We start from the raw sequence: 13,507 nt of genomic DNA, 5'->3' as shown, positions 1-13,507 counted from the left end.
ATAATAGCTTTTCATATTTGTACATGTTCAACTCTGAGTGGACATACTTAGAGTTGATTGAACTAATTAATGGCAGCGGTCGAGAAACTGAAAACTCAGAGTTCCACACCTAGATCAATTTAGAGTTTTAGATTTGATTCTGAGTTTGTAAAACCTGCTTCGTGAAACGGACCCCAGGTGGGTCACTGATTTGCCTCTTACTTAGAATGTGCCTAGGAGGACAGGCCTCCAGAAGAATAAAACAGCAGCACTCTAACTAAGGATTTCTTTATTGTGAGCTGACAGACTTAAAGATTTGGATCAATGTTGAAACATTTTAGGAAAAATTTGTAAAAAGTCTGGTTGCCTCCATTTTAAGCTAGTTTTGTTTTTGTTGTGGTCTTGGCCAACTTTTAAACCTCTCTACTATTTAAGTATAATTCAAAAACCACAAGACTAGAAAACTAGACATCACCTAATCCCTGTAGTATACACATTTCTGAGAGGTTTTCCAACAGGATAATGGATCAATACACATAGCTCCTTTCATCTCATGCTGGATAGTGGAATATGAGAATGAGTTTAATGTACTCCAAAAAAAAAATGCACAGTGAACATGCAGCCCACAAATCTGCAGTAACTATGTGATGCTATCCTGTTAATGTAAACCATAATCAATATGAAACCTTGTGTAAGCATTTACATAAATACCTTAGGCAGTTTGAGCTACAAAAATAGATCCAGTCTGATACTAGTAAGGTATACCTAATACATCATTTCTACTACTAGCAGTAAAATTGATTTATTATTGCCAGTGTAAAATCTAAATAGACCTTGGTGTAGTCTGCACAAATAGAGGTAATACATTTTTTTTGTTGAGACTTTATTTTACATAATTTAACTCACTAAAAATTTCCTTAGAAGTCTTTGAAGCATTTTTTAAAAACATTCTTGACAAATTAGGTAGACATAGAGCACCGGTGCTCAATTTGCCCAGGCAGCTGCAGCTTCATTATCTCAGCTAAATACACTCCACTCTCAGACTTACAAAGATATTACAGAGCTCCTGCTGCTGAAGCCGGGAGATGAGTAACCAACCTTTCTGTAGGGATGAGGTTAAAAGTTTGATTTTATAAAATACTATCTATCCACTTTTATGCTGATTATTATGCTCAAAATGCTGCACTGGAGATGCAATACTAAGTAGCTTGATCTTTTCCATGTAAATGTGAACAGCATCATTAAAACTCTGTGAAACTTTACATTTAAAACTGCAGTCTGTAACATTGAGAAGAGAGCAGACTTCGACAGAAAATTTGAAGAAACACAGGTTTCACGCCACTCCCCCACCCTCTCTGCTTCACTCATGCCCCACCTCCAAGCTCCACCCCTCTCACAGCATCTGCGCGGCTACCGCATGCGACCAGAAGGGGGGGGGGGCGGGATTCAGCGTGTGTGAGCTGTGATTGACACTCCATCAGACGCTCCTCTGGCTGTGATTGGTTGTTTTGACTCGTCCCGAATTATTCTTTCCAGATTGAAATACAGGCAGTAGGCGGTACCAATTGAAGCAGTTTTTTTTCACAGGTTACATATCACATGTACTGCTGTCTGGGCATAGGGACAGTTTTAGCCAATATGACAAAAAAGTGATTTTTAAAAACTTACAGACTTCAGCTTTAACACAGGGTAGGGGAAAAAATATCTAACTTGTGATAATTTTTGTGCATAAAAACATTCTCTTCTCTTTCATTTAATTTGATATACAATTCACACCCGATGTTGATAACAGCCCCAGTGGTCCAGAGTAAAAAATAATGAATGCAAATAAGCCTATAAATTATGTTATGCGTAAAAGTTGGAAAGCTGATTCAATACTTTGTGGAAAGCCTCTCTTGGTGTTAACAATAGATTTCTTCTCTTTTTGATCTACTATCCTTTAAGCATCTATGGGCAGCGACCCTTGCTCTGATCTGCTTAACAATTAACAATTCTTACACTTAGACTTTATTGTCATTTTGTACACACAGAGTGTATAACAAATGAAATTTCATTCTTTTTGCCCAGGCCTTCAAGACATTTCCATTTTTAAAGTGCAGCAGTGATAAAATGTAAACATGGGTGATCAAATGTAAACATAACACTGGTATATGATTGAATGTTTCAGCGCTTCTTTTTTTAAACCCCATTTTATACAACAGTCTAATGGCGGTGGGGAAGAAGCTGTTCTGGAATCTGTTGGACCTGCAGCGGATGCTGTGAAGCTTCTTCCCAGAGGGCAGCAGGGAGAACAGTCCATGGTGGGGGTTTGAGGAGTCATTTATGATGTTACGGGCTCAGGACACGCAGCGCTGGGATGAGATGTCTTTTATGGAGGGAAGAGGAGTCCCGATGATCTTCTCTGATGTTCTCACTACTCTCCTCATCTTCTTCCAGTCTGAGGTGCTGCAGCCTCCACACCACACAGTGAGACAGCTGGTCAGAACGCTCTCTATGGTGCTTCTGTAAAGGGTTGTGAGGATGGTTGGGCGCAGGTTGGCTCTCCTCATCCTCCGCAGGAAGTAAAAGCGCTTCTGTGTCCTTTTGACCAGTGAAGTGTTTTTTTACAGTCCAGGTGAGGTTGTCTGTGATGTGCACCCCCAGGAGATGTGCAACATGACAGCAGAATGTTATTTAACTGAATAAGACGCAAACTTTGCAAAAATCAGCACGAATGGGATAACTGATTGAGGTTGTTGGGAACAGTGATGGTTATAAGGTTTTACAGCTGCTGGGGGTGGGGGGGATCTGTGATAACGCTCCACGTTCTCCTTTCCTCCTTCTCTCCCTTCTTTCTTTCTATCTCCCTTTCCTTCATGTCCCTCTTCCCTTTTTTATACTCCTTTCTTCCTTTTAACCCCTTTATCGCTCCTCTCAATTACTTCTCTCCTTCCACTCTCTTTGCTAAAAAGAGTAGGAAAAGACTGCCAACAAGCGAGAGACTAATAATTGCCATTTCAAACCTTTCAATTCAAAGACACAAATCAAAGAGAGTATCTAAGGAACTGCGAGCTTCACTTTGTTTTCCTCAGTTTCCTATCCAGGGTTCATGAAGTCAACCATGATGTCCAACTTTTTTCAAATCTATCTCGTTCCAATTTCAGTGCGATTGTCAATTCTTCCATCCGGAGAATGTCTTGAAAAATAGTAATCAAGTCTTCCAGCAAAGGTTGTATATCCAATTTCGAGTGATTGCTTTTTTTACCGGCAGTTTTGCAAAGTCTTTTGAAAAGTAGCAAGATCTATTCTTCAAAATCATGTGCTACTTCATGACCTAGTCCATATTAAGATCTCTGTTTATACAATAAAAAATGGAAAACAAAATGTCTGTGTAATAGTAACCAAATGCACTGTACATTTTATTGGTCAACTATAATCAAACACAGTATTTTTCTAAAAGAAAAAAAAAAGTTTAGTAAAGCACAATACAGTTGCATTTAGCAAGTTACTAATGAAAATAATCTGAGTTGGTTTCCCCTTTTCTATGAAAGGCAATACTATGAAGATGGCTAATACAGTAATTCAAAGACTTAATCAAGTAAAGAACAATTTTAAACGTTATTACTGAGTGCAATTCTCATTTAAAGTCTAACTTTAACACCTTAGCTGTATAATTCTATAAGGGATTATAAGGGACAGAGAATTATCACCCAACATGTTACAGTATGATCTGTAAAGCCTCTAGCTTGTTTGGAGAAACCAAAAGATAATTTTGCATTGATAATATAAATACTTGAAAAATCTCCTCTTTCATTTATATCAATCCAGATTTATTCATCTTCTTGTATCCTGTTATTTCATCATAACAAAGACGATTTTCATCTTTAAAAATGTATAAATCTACCCCCAACAATGTCTCTTCAATTCAAATTTTTGTATTATTTTAACAAGTATGGCCCGCTTGTAACAGCTCTAAAGTCAAATTTAAGACACTGAGATTTTAAAAGGTTGGTAGAGTTAAAAATAAAATGCTAATGTGGAGCAACTCTCTCTTAAGTGCAAATAAGCTTTGTGGACTTAGATTGCTACACTGCTCTTCAGCTATCATTGATCTAAAATTAAGAAGACATTTGAATTTTGTAGACAATAAATTTCATATTCATATTAGAAATGAAATCATAAACAAAGACCCTGCACAAGAAATTGACATCTAAAAGGACAAGTTAAAAGATGGCAGCTATAACTACACAGACATCGACATGTAAAGTATATAAGGTCTTCATGCTGCATCTTTGCATGAAACTGAACTAGTTCACATGAAGTGCTTTGCATTTGTCAGAACAGAATGCAATGACAGCTTCATTACTTTAGGTGGCAGCAGCTTCACTGCACTTTATAACCTTTTTGCACTGACATTATTTACCAAAATTGCACCAAAAAAAATCTTTGACCATTAGTTTTTTTCCCCCACTTTCTCTAAAAACATTAACCAACAGCATTACCTGTATGAGGTGAAGTTGTCATAAGATCCCACAGTGTAGTGTCTAAACAGTCTCTTATTGCGGTCCTCCCGGGTCTCTGTGAAAAAGAAAGCAGTTGTTATTCATGAAAACTGTCAGGTTATTAGAAAAATTATGAACAGATATAGATTTTTTTTCTTAATAAATTGTCACTTTCTTTGATAATTGTAAGACAATGTAAAGTCATATCCTTTTTGTTTTTGGTTATTACACTTTATGAGCTTAGCTTTAAATGGTACATTTAAATATAAGATCAATACTCAACAACAGAAAAGCACAACTAATTGTGTTTTACACAAAATCTGATAAGATTTTCTGATTTTATACCAGTGGTGTAGTAAGTAACAACAAACTTTGCCGACACAATTGTTGTTATAATATTCTCTTGGCACTCATTTAACCATATAAATGTTGCAAAAAAGAGCACATTAGTTAGAAAAATGTTTAAATTCACAGAGCATCCAGTTGTTTGCTTGTTAGTATTTCAGCCATAATGTATTAAGTGAACACAGAGAGAAATTGGTTACCACAGAGAAGCAATTATCATTAACATTTTTCATCAATCATATCTTAACAGGGTAAAACTCTTCCAAGATAATTTTTTTTGCTTTATTTATTTATTCTAACTGTAACATAATTGTATCTTTAACAAAATCTATGTCGTTAAAGAAAGGGAAAAGTACAAGATTTAGAGCTCAGTTTAGGTAAAGTACGCTTTTCAGCTGAAATGGGACGGCTTTGAGAGCTGAGTCATCCAGGTAGGGATGTGAAAGTAACAACCTATTACAGTTAATCTGCAATAAAAAAAATATATAAAAATAAAAATTTATATCATACACATCATCTTATTTGTTTCCTGTATTTCTCTAAACCCACTATAAAACACTCCACATTAAAGATCAGTGAAAAGGAAAGTTATATTCATGTGAAAAATCCAAAATTCTTTATATAATTTAGAAGGAAATCAAAAAGATAAATACTGTACATACCCATATATATATATATATATATATATATATATATATATATATATATATATATATATATATATATATATATATATATATTCTTATTTTGGGTAATACTTTTACATTCTAATTCTTCACAAGAGTAATTGAAAGTGACTTTTATTTTTAAAACTGACCATAACCCTTAGTTTAAACATCTTATTTTTCTTCATATTTTCCTTTAGTATTACCATATTTACATGGTTGATCAGAGTTTTAGAAAGTTCTAAATTATTATGTGTAATAACATTGGTTTTATTTTAATAACTTATTTTACTTTACATTTAGTGAAGGTAGGAGATACGTTGTTAATATACAAAGACATTGCTATCCGTAAAATGCTTTTTTGTTTATATTTGTCTGACGAAACTGTGTTTTCTCTACTATGACAGCAGTTGCACTCCTCCTACTGTTAGAATTCTATTCCAGATGTTTATAAGTGCTTTATTCTTTTCAGTTTAGAACTACCTGGTATGATTGCTGCTGGCATCCCTTTATCTTTCATCTAATCTCTTGTAAAACATTTTGTACAAAATTCAACTTCATGGAAAGTGCACTTAAAGTGACATCTGACTCATCAATTGGTAGAAAGAAGGAACTGGGTTGTCATAGTGACATGACCTGATAAACAGCACATATCGCACCATCCCCACTACTAACCACAGTAATAGAAGTTAACATTAGCATTAACAACTTTATGTATGTATTATTTATGCTTCCAGGTGCTAATAGTGGATAAAAACATGAACATATAAAAACATGTATATCATGGTAAAGGCAACACCTCAGCTTATATTCACTGATTTACAGACACCTTGGTTCGTTAACTGATACTGCATAGAAAAAAAGAGTAAGATAGGAATTAACTAAATAAACACATTTTTTGGTGGGTCTTATAACAAATACCCAAAGGCTTAAACTTAAATACGTTGTGTTGTGCCAACAGTATTTACCAGGTTTATACAGAAATGACCATGAGTAGTCTAGAAGAAATTAAGAGTAAGACTACAATATGTGAGAGCTTGATATCCTTAAAAGTTCTAGAAAAATAGGTAGGAACATCATAATCTGGTATCTAGAAAACCTGAATTAGGATTAAATCAAACTCATTAATTTGCATTAAAAAAATAATTTACAAAAGAGAGAATTTATAAAATACATGTAATTGTAAAATGAATGTAAAAGTGATCCAGAGATATGCTGAACCCTCTTGAAATAAACTAAATAACAGGCACACCAACTGCAACGGAAAGAAATATTTAACTTTATCCAACCAAAGTTCTATTATTATCTGAAATAGAGAGATGCTCACTGATCTGTCCGGTTGGGAGAACCACTACATAGCTAAATATGATCACAAAATGGTTCTTAGAAGTCTATTTATAAATTTAGTAGAAAATCAAAATCTATTTGATATGGAAAGATTAACTTGTCTCAATTATTTCTGTTTGATTGAAATTAATGCAATTAATTGAACACAAAGCATCTGCTCAATTAAACAATGATTTTAACTTTTGCTGACAACAAATTTTTTTGGGAGATAGTGGATTTAGACTTAAAAAACATAGACAGGAACAGAAAAGTAAGTAGTATAAATTAACAATCTGATTTAAGAGAGGAAGATGCTACATTTATTAGTGCAGCCAGGGGGAAGGTGTAAAGAAGGAGGCATTAACAGATCAGAGGTTCCTTATTCCTGACGTTCCCCACAGCTGATTATCAAACTGTGCATGTAATCAAATAAAGGCTTCTTTATCTCAATGAGGGGTCAAGAAAAAGGAAATGAGGCAAATGAGTGCTCATACATTTTGAGATACTATTGTGTGTGTGTGACATGCATTTCTGCGTGTATATGAAAACTGTTGGATCAGATGCAGTGTAAAAGTGTGAAATGTGTCTCATTTATCAGAACTGTCATGTATTCAGTACAGCCCAGGAGCATCTAAAAGCAGGGCACCGATAGCAGCCATAACCTCAACAACACTATCATCCATCACACCCATACCCAAAATATTGGGAATCATAGGCATCACAAAGGATGTTCACAGTATTTCAAATACAATTAAAGGTGCTGCTATATGGACATGAAAATGCATGGATTTTCCTCAACTTTATGAACACCCGGAAAGTTTTAAATAAGAATGATGACAGAGAACATTGAAAGATGTTGTAAAGTAATGAAGTAGTGATTCAATGGTTCATATGAACCCTTTTAGTGGCAGGTACTGCAGATAAACCTCGGCTACAGCTCAAATTGTTGTAAAGGATTTTTCCCAATCCCAATCAGAAATCAAAACTCGACCGTACTATTATTTAAAGCACTTATATTCCATTGATTTCTTGTTTTAGCAAAATTGAACAACCAGATATTTCCAAAAGTTTAGCTTTCAGACAGAATTACTCCAATTCTAATTCTAATTACTTACAGAAAACGTGATGGATAACTTAATCATTATACAATGACAATGGATTCTAACATTCTTATCTTTTAATTAAGAGAAATGTGACAAAAAAATTAAGATTGTTATTATTTAACACCAACACACGTTTCAATGGATTTTCTCGCTTTCCTGCTGATGCCTTTCCTTCCTGCAAATGAGTAAAACAAAAGTTAACGCTTAAACTAAAGTTTAACAATTTGCATACCTTTATCTGGTTGTTTCTTATCCACTCAATTTGGTATCAAAGGCAGGTTACATCTTACGAGAACTACATGAGGGAAAATTGCCCCTGAACGCACTTCAATAAAAAAAAAGAAAAAAAAAAAGAGGTCAACTGAGAAGAAATTTTCCATTCATGTGAAAAGAGAAAAATGTGAAAGGCTTAGAAATATTTCAGCTGGGCAAAGTAAAACATTTATCTTAGCATTAGGTAAATATCTTCAGAAAACAGCATAAGTTCATTTCTTGAACCAGCTACGATAAAGTACGGTATTTTAAAAATTTCTGCTGGCAGTATGTCTTTTAAAGAAACTCACATCACTTAAATTGTATGTGATTAAATGGAGCTTTAGTGAAGGTTAGAGATGAAATGTACAGTAAGAATATTAATAAAGTGCACCAATTTTACACATATAAGGATTTAGGTATTATCTAGCAATCTGTTTTAGTTATTTATTTTTCATTAACATCCTATGGAAATGGAGATTTATCCAAATAGCAGGACATTGAACGACTCAGACATCTGCATGACTCTATATACATTTGCTGTAAAGTCCTCTGAAGGGAAATCTTCTATAATCTAATGGTCCTCTATGTTTTGGTTTAGTGAATTTGAGGTCTATATAACAAAAGACAATGCCTTGTGAAAAAAGGCCAAACAAAAATTGGGATTTCAAATAGAGATTGAAATCCCTTCCATCACATTAAAGCTGTATCTGATGGCACAACCTCATTCTTTCCTTCAGTACAATGCTTCTCCATTCAGGACAGATGTTAACTCTCCTGCTGCCCTTGTCTGAAGGACATTAGAGCTAAATCTCTCTTTCTCCTCTTAACCCCCCCAACACACACGCACACACAGACACCAACATCTCCTGCCTTGCACTCTTGCTGCCTCTTTGTGCATGCTGTGTGTGTGTTGACACATTTAGTCATTGTGTCTTATCGTGAAAAGACCAGGGCCAAACAAGGAAAACTTTACTGTAGCATATCAGATTATAATCAAAGTTAAATATATAAATGAAATATAATTAATACATTAATATAAAAATGTTTTATCCATCTCCACTGAATCTACCAGTGTAAACAAATGATATTTAGTATATTTTAGTTATCTCATCTGAATGTGTCTGCAGTTCACAATTTTTGTAAACAGTGATTGTAATAGATTCTAATCACAAATCCTGGCTTTTATTGACCTGTAGCCTCACAGAGGGTAATTAACCCCAAGGCTGAACACCATTTCCCCAAGTAAATATAATATACTTACTATATTTACTTTTCAACTAGTTAATAGCTAACTAACTTTATGTCCTAACTTTATGTTCTCTCTGCTTTTCTTCATAGCACTTCCATGTGTCCTGGTGCTCTGTGTGGCTGGCTCTGTCCTAGGGATAGCAAAAATCAGAGCTGTCATCAACCATCAGTGGAGCTAGTTTAAAGTTACTTTCTAACATAGAAAGTTTTTATGGATCAGAGCTTCATTTATCCTTTTGTATGTCCGCTTCTATCTGCTTGAACCCCAATTCAGCCTCAGCAGAAGACTGCAAACACTGATCACTGGTCCTGCTGGAGGTTTCTTCCTGTTGAATAGGCATGTCCACTGTCGCTCCATGCATGCTCAGTGTGAAGGATTACTGTAGACTTAACAACACAATGCAAGCAAACACTGTAGCTTCCTTCTCATCCAGGAGGAGCAAATACTGCAAAGTCAATGACTTGATCAAATCAGCTGGGTTTCCTTTGACAGAGACAATCTAAGTAAGCTGCCTTAAGATATTCAGCTCTTGAAAGTGGAGCACATTACCCTGGTTCTAAAGTCCTTACAACGGCTTCCTGCATCAGTCTTTAAAGAGAGGCTTCTCTTTCTCATCCATGACTTTCCCACCTTCTTGGATAAAAAAAACTGTTTTGTCATTAATTTTCTTCTTTACACAATTAAAAGAGCTTCAGGGAGGTCAGTTTTGTGTAGACAGCTACCAAAAGTTTCTTAGCATAATTTCCTGTTGAAAGGTTGTCATTTTCGATTTCTATTTTAAAAACAAGGACTGAAACTGTCTCACTATATTAGACCTTAACACACAAATCTCTTTTAGCCTGCAGCCAACAGCTTCAGCATATTTTTATTATGTCTTATATCAGTTTTTCTGTCTGCTGCCTTCTCCTTCCTTCTCTCACATAAATGGTTAGTTTGCGGAAGAGCCTTCAGAGACCTCGTTGTTGCATCTAAGTATGTGAGGCAGAGACCAACACCTATAAATACCTCAGCTCTGTGAAAAAGGGAAAAGCTTCAATAATTCAGTTACAATTAGACAACAGAGGAAACTACTTTTGAAAACACAGTGATGGCTTATTACAGTGCACATGTGAGGCTGTGGCCAAGCTACACAGGGATTGCCTCCAAAAACAAATTTTTGTGAAAAGAAAGCAGGGAAGAAATGGGAAACTATTTTCACCAACAGAAAATCCTCATTGGCTTATAAAAATGGGCAGAGGCTATCGTCCATATTTCTTTCTTTTTTCCCCAACTACCTACCTATCTAGGGTCAAATAAGTAGTTTAATCACGATTGTCTCTGCTGTGAGAAGTTTTCAAATTTTACAAAGGTTTCAAAGGTTGAATAATCTTATACGTTCTGTGTTTCACTTTGTAGAGGGTTTCCTTGAGTCAGACATGGTTGTAAAGCAGTTGTTGTTCGATGATTTTACAGAATATTCCTACTTGCTACATCTGGACATTTAAAGGCGATCACAGCTGAACAGATTACTCCAAATATACCAAGGAAAATATTTTGGAATTTATATTTTCTTTAGATGTAGATGACCAGAGTAGCTCACGTTTCTATCTGTATCTCCACCCCTCCACTTTAGTGCAGTTTTTCTTTGCAATAAGAGTAGGTTCTAAGCAATGAACAATATTTTAATAAATACACATTTCTAATATGGAAATCTAAGAGCACACCACATAATCAGACGACATAAACATTTCTGTTAATTTGCTATAGGCTGAGTTGTTTTTTATTAACCAAACAGTGCCAGAGGTAATGAGCAGATTTAATGGTAGCCCATCTCAGCATGAATAAACTCCCTTATTAAAAGAGTGATTTCTTCTCCCTGATTTTTTCATTTTGAATACAAGACTATGTTGCCTTACAAACAGCTTTGAGGCTGTAATAAAATTAAACAATCACTTCCATTAACTTTGCTGATTGTGTAAAACTCAGCAAGTGTGGAAACATTTTCAGCTTTCTATTAGAAATGTACATGACTGTGTTTTTTTTTTTCGTTCTTACTTCAGGAAGTAGTGAAAGACGATGGCTTATCTCTCAACTTATCCACGATTAGACGGCACCTTGGCATCCATGGATTAATGATCAAACTTGTAGCAAATATTTCGGCAATATATCAATCATTGCTTTTTAAAAAGTACGTTTTAATAAGCCAGTTTTGCATTGTACCTCCCAAAGCAATGTTAAACAAGCAAAATTAAAACTGTGATATAACTAAAAGCGTGCACTGAAAAATATTACAAAATGGCAAAATAAATATTTTAAATAGAAAGTCAGGGAGAATTAAAGCTTGTAAAGTAAAATATATTTAATCAACAATAAATACAGTTTAGTATCTAATTCATTTCTACACGTTAGCTTCTATCAGTTTAAATACAGAGCTTCTCGGATAAACAGCGATAAAATATAACCAATAAAAGAATAGTGACGAATGATGACATGAATAGTTGCTTTATTTTTTTTTTTACAGAAGTCCAGTTTTATCTAAGAAAATTTGGGAAGAGGAGACTAATAAATTGATTTAAATCTACAACTTAAGCTATTAAGAGTAAATAGCCAAATGCTATTGTTTAAATTTCTCTTAGCATATAATGAATGATAAAGAAAAACAACAGAAAGATAAGGTAATTTTAACTGCAAATGTGATTAATCATTCTCAGTATTTGTCTGAATGCAGACAACAGTTATGCGAGACTAAGTTACAAGCTTAATGATTTAGCAAAACCCAAAACAAAACAAGCAGAACCATTTGTAATTTCTCCCTGTGGGTTTCAATTGATGTGATTTCAGTCTCAGGGAGTTGTAATGTAGTGATAAATTATTTTACTGTTTAATCTTGGCTTACTACACTTGAGCTGGTTGTTTTTCTTGCAGAGCCAAAATGATAGAAAACCTTGTTAATTTGTTGGAAATCCCATGCATATAAATAATTGATAGTTGCCTTCAAAATACGTGATAAATTCCTTAATTAGAAAATTTCCTTAATTAGTTTTCTTTTTTTTCTGGTACTTTAAGGAAGATATTATTTTAGGTAGCTATAAATCATTGGTTGGTGTGTTTGCAAGATCACAGGAAGTTATGGATGGATTGCTCTGAAATATTTACCACCGGTGTGTCTTAAGCCAACTTAAAAATGTGCTGCTTGCCAGAGGTCTGGAATTTTACAAGCGCTTTTCAGTTCTGTAGGCTGTGTTACAAAACTGGAAAGAGCACACTTTGACACAGTAAAGTTTGGTATATATTTGTAATTAGGGCACTTCAAATGTTGATATGACAAAGTGGTAAAACTGTAAACTTCTTAAAGCTGTACATGTAAAGCAATAGTAGCGGTGACACCATAACATGGTCCAGATTTAGACAGTTGCAGTAACTTCAGCTTCATGCATACGCTTGTCTATGTTTGTGCACATGCATGGGCATAAGTGCATGTAACTCACTGTCCTCCAGTCAAGTCTTTGTCAAATGTGTCACTTCTCCTCTGTCAGAGTGGTTTTAGCATTGATTCATTCTTCAAATAGCTTTGTCATCCATTATGATTTGATATGGATCTGTCGTCCACCTAGAGAGGTGGCTCCACACACTTGACTGACTCCTGATGAAAGTTACAGCAAATGGCCTTCAACTGTGCTGAAAACACAAACAACACCCCCTCACACACTCCCACTTTAAACTATGTGACTTTATGACACAGTCTGCCGATGTATTAAGAGTGATACGGTTGAACTGTTCCTGTGTTGCCATCTATAACACTGACTCAGCTAAACTTTAACACCTAAGACATGTCCCACAACCTGTGTTTCATTATAGCTCTCTTGCTTTCCCTCTCCTGCTTCCACCTTTTAATAAGATGGATTAGTTGGCAATGCTAATCTATCTGCTGACTCCACACACAATCTAGACAATAAGTAAAGAGTGTGCGCCTGTATATGCACAGAGGTGCGTAAAAGCTTGTTCATTTGCATGCATATACTCTTCTCCTTTGTATCAGAATTTAAATGCTCACTCTGGATTTTACCTGTCAGCTTTGGAGAATAACTTGCTGGTAAGTGACTTGAAGTCTCTTCTCAACACAGA

At 35.0% G+C, this 13,507-nt stretch overlaps 1 protein-coding gene across 1 annotated transcript in view; it reads right to left on the bottom strand.

Moving 5' to 3' along the window:
- Positions 1-13,507, bottom strand: part of shank3 (SH3 and multiple ankyrin repeat domains 3) — a 285,728-nt gene that overhangs the window by 33,548 nt on the left and 238,673 nt on the right. The window contains exon 16 of the mRNA XM_015381921.1: positions 4,461-4,536. Within this exon, the coding sequence (XP_015237407.1) occupies positions 4,461-4,536 (76 nt within the window). The remainder of the gene's footprint in view (positions 1-4,460; positions 4,537-13,507) is intronic.

This window comes from Cyprinodon variegatus, unplaced genomic scaffold (assembly GCF_000732505.1).
Source record: "Cyprinodon variegatus isolate N-32 unplaced genomic scaffold, C_variegatus-1.0 Scaffold244, whole genome shotgun sequence".
NCBI classification, from domain to species: domain Eukaryota; kingdom Metazoa; phylum Chordata; class Actinopteri; order Cyprinodontiformes; family Cyprinodontidae; genus Cyprinodon; species Cyprinodon variegatus.
Note: the sequence above shows the minus strand (reverse complement) of the source record. Positions and strands in the feature narration are given on the sequence as shown.